Source organism: Zalophus californianus, chromosome 7 (genome assembly GCF_009762305.2).
Source record: "Zalophus californianus isolate mZalCal1 chromosome 7, mZalCal1.pri.v2, whole genome shotgun sequence".
NCBI lineage: Eukaryota > Metazoa > Chordata > Mammalia > Carnivora > Otariidae > Zalophus > Zalophus californianus.
Window position 1 is genome coordinate 121,002,558 of NC_045601.1, and position 3,400 is coordinate 121,005,957.

General features: G+C 56.6%; 1 protein-coding gene across 1 annotated transcript; it reads left to right on the top strand.

Annotated features, from left to right (window-relative positions):
• The first annotated feature begins 564 nt into the window (after positions 1–564).
• On the top strand, positions 565–2,691 carry FOXQ1 (forkhead box Q1). Its single transcript, XM_027603264.1, has one exon. It carries the CDS (start codon positions 601–603, stop codon positions 1,861–1,863), a length of 1,263 nt encoding a protein of 420 aa, XP_027459065.1. The 5' UTR covers positions 565–600; the 3' UTR covers positions 1,864–2,691.
• Positions 2,692–3,400: the final 709 nt, after the last annotated feature.

Consider the following 3,400-nt stretch of genomic DNA (forward strand, 5'->3'; position numbering starts at 1 on the left):
AGCGGCCGGCCAGCGTGGAGATGCAGCTTCGGAGACCCGGGGCGGAAAGGCGGCTACGGACGCCACGGCCTCAGGGACTCGGCTCCGCGGGCGCTCAAGGCTGAAGGCTCCATACTCTCCCCCAAGGGTGGCACGAACACCGGCTGGCACCATCTTCGTGCCCCGAAGATTCCTGCCCGGGACCTGGGACCTCCAGTAAAGAACACCTCCTGGTCTCTTGAATGGATAGCAGATGCTCACGCTTCTTCCTCCAGCAAGAAGTCCCAAGCCCGGCACACTTGGGCATCAGAGGGTGGAACCGCACCCCTGTACGCATTCACCCCGAAGTCTCTCATCCTCGAACTGAAGACAGTACCCACCCAACTCCTCCCTCTCCGCCCCTCTAGTTCACCCAATAAGCACAACTCCTCCAAAAAAATTCCAGCGGAAGAAGACTCTTCAACGGAAAAGTGACTGTCTCTCGCAAAAGAAGGGAGAGCTCCCGGGAAAGAAAGGCGAGGACCCCTGGCCTCGAGATCTCCATTCCGGCCCCCAGCACCAGGTTCCCAAGGCCGCGCGAAGGAAAGGGTACGGCGCAGGGCAGGGACAGGGTGCGCGGGCATGAAGTTGGAGGTGTTTGGCCCCCGCCCGGCCCACGGGGACAAGCCAGGTAGTGATCTGGAGGGTGCAGGCGGCAGCAACGCGCCATCTCCGCTGTCGGCAGCTGGCGACGACTCCTTGGGCTCGGACGGGGACTGTGCGGCCAACAGCCCCGCGGCGGGCAGCGGCGCCGGGGAGCTGGCGGGCGGTGGCGAGCGGAGCGCAGGCGGCGGGCCGGGCACAGAGGAGGAGGGCCCGGCGGCGGCGGCGGCGGCGGCAGCGGCGGCGGCGGGGCACGCGGAGGCCTGCACGGCGGGCCCCGGGGCGGGGAGTGCTGGGGGCGGCGAGGGCGCGCGCAGCAAGCCATACACTCGGCGGCCCAAGCCCCCGTATTCATACATCGCGCTCATCGCCATGGCTATCCGCGACTCAGCAGGCGGGCGCCTGACGCTGGCCGAGATCAACGAGTACCTCATGGGCAAGTTCCCCTTCTTCCGCGGCAGCTACACGGGCTGGCGCAACTCAGTGCGCCACAACCTCTCGCTCAACGACTGCTTCGTCAAGGTGCTGCGCGACCCCTCGCGGCCCTGGGGTAAGGACAACTACTGGATGCTCAACCCGAACAGCGAGTACACCTTCGCCGACGGGGTCTTCCGCCGCCGCCGCAAGCGCCTCAGCCACCGGGCGGCGGCCCCAGCACCAGGGCTTCCGCCCGAGGAGGCCGCGGCCCACCCCACCGCCGCGCCCCCGCCGCCCGCGCCCGCCACCCCGGCTTCTCCCCGCGCGCGCTCGCCCGCCCGCCAGGAGGGGCGCTCCAGCCCTGCGGGCAAGTTCTCCAGCTCCTTCGCCATAGACAGCATCCTCAGCAAACCCTTCCGCAGCCGCCGCGACGGGGAAGCGGCCCCCGGGGCGCGGCTGCCATGGGGAGCCTCGCCCTGTCCGCCGCTGCCCACATATTCCGCGCTACTCCCCGGCGCCTCCGGAGGGGCTCTACTGCCGCTGTGCGCTTACGGTGCGACCGAGCCGGCGCTGCTGGGCGCGCGCGGAGCCGACGCGCAGCCAGCCGTGCAGCCCGCCGTGCCACCCGCCGTGCCACCCGCCGCACCTCACCTCCTGCTCGCGCCCCTCTCCGCCTCGGCCCCAACCAAGCCATTTCGAGGCCCGGCGGCCGGCGGCGGCTCGCACCTGTACTGCCCCCTGCGGCTGCCCGCGGCCCTGCAGGCGTCCTCGTCCTGTGGCCCCGGCCCGCACCTGCCTTACCCAGTGGAGACGCTCCTGGCCTGAGCAGCGCCGCGGAGCCAGGCAAGGGTGGGCGCCGTCGGGGAGGCAGGAAACGCAGGCCAGGGCTTTGCATTTTCTAGCCAGACAAAAAAAGACGTTAAAAAAAAATCTCCATCAAACGTGCCTTAAAGCTAAAGTATTTTTGACAGAGTGTTTTAATTTAATTCAGAATATTTTCGTTTTTCTTTTGTGACTTTACAGAAGACCAAACCAATTCTCCATAATTGCTTTAGGTTCTTGACCAAGCCTGTCCCTCCCTCACTTCACAAAGACTTTGCCTATCTTCTTACTCCCCCTTACTCCTATTTTTGTCGCACCCTCCATTGACTTGTCCCTTAAAAAAAAATCAGGGAAACATTCCATATGATAAATGATATGACTACTGTTCCGGGTTTAATGGCCCTCGCTCCATGTAAGTATGTGGCATTTACAGGCATGACTGAGTGTGAGAGAGGTGTCAGAGAATCTTCAGTCATTTCTCTGCTATTGACCAATGCTTCACTGTGCCAAAAGATAAAAAAAAAAAAAAGTTGGGTTTTGTAATTAAATTATTTATATATTTTTGAGACCTGAGTTGAAAATGTTGCAGGCAACGGGCTACAGCTTTATTAGTGGTTCGGTGATCTCTAACTGTGGTCTCCTTGGGCCAAGCAATTTCTTTAAAGGAAAAGTTAGCATTATGTATGTGGGGTGCCAGGACCACTGCCACGTGAAAGCAAGCGTGATTTTTATTTTTAATATTATTTTATTTGTGTCTGTACATATTCATGTATAAATTTTATGAAACCCAGGCATAGTGCTTATTTTTAATAAAATTCACAACTGACTTTAGCACTTTGTGGTGATGGGTCAAAGATGGAGAGTTTTTTACATTTCCCCCACCCTGCCCCTGCCAAGAAAATGGGTTCGGGTTTGACTCTCAAAAAACTTCCTATGGGGGTCAAATAATTTCTTGAGTCACTCAATAAAGGTAGAGGCAGAGTGCAGGTTTCCCTACCTAACCAATCGCCCTACAAATCTCCAGGATGGGACTTCTGTCAACATGATTTCTTTAAACTTTGAACCAGTGACCTCTATGAGAACTCACACAGAGTTACCAGAACAAATGATTAAGGTGTGTTCCCCTCTCCTACAAGAATCCTTTAGCGGACAAATTGAGCTATTAGCAAGCTTATAGTTGAGCAGACATTTCTAAGTAAATTGGTTCTGACTTGGAGCTCAAAAAGCTGGAAACAATCTTGGCCTAAGACTATCCTTAATACACCGAAGATTTCTTCAGGGCAGTTTTAAAAGCAACTTGAAAGTCAGTGATTTTTGTCAAAATGAAACGATCTACCTTTTTAGGAATGCAAAAGTTAATTTGTTGATGAACCAATCAGTAGTATTCTTTTTTCACTCTCTACTTCCATATGAGGATAGCATTTCTAGAGGTGGAGCTGCCAGGCCTATTTCTCTTGAGATCTGAAGAGAAAACACCACCTCGGATGGGCAAAGACAATTTCTCATGGTAAAAAGGAAAGGTTTTGATCAGAGGAAGTAC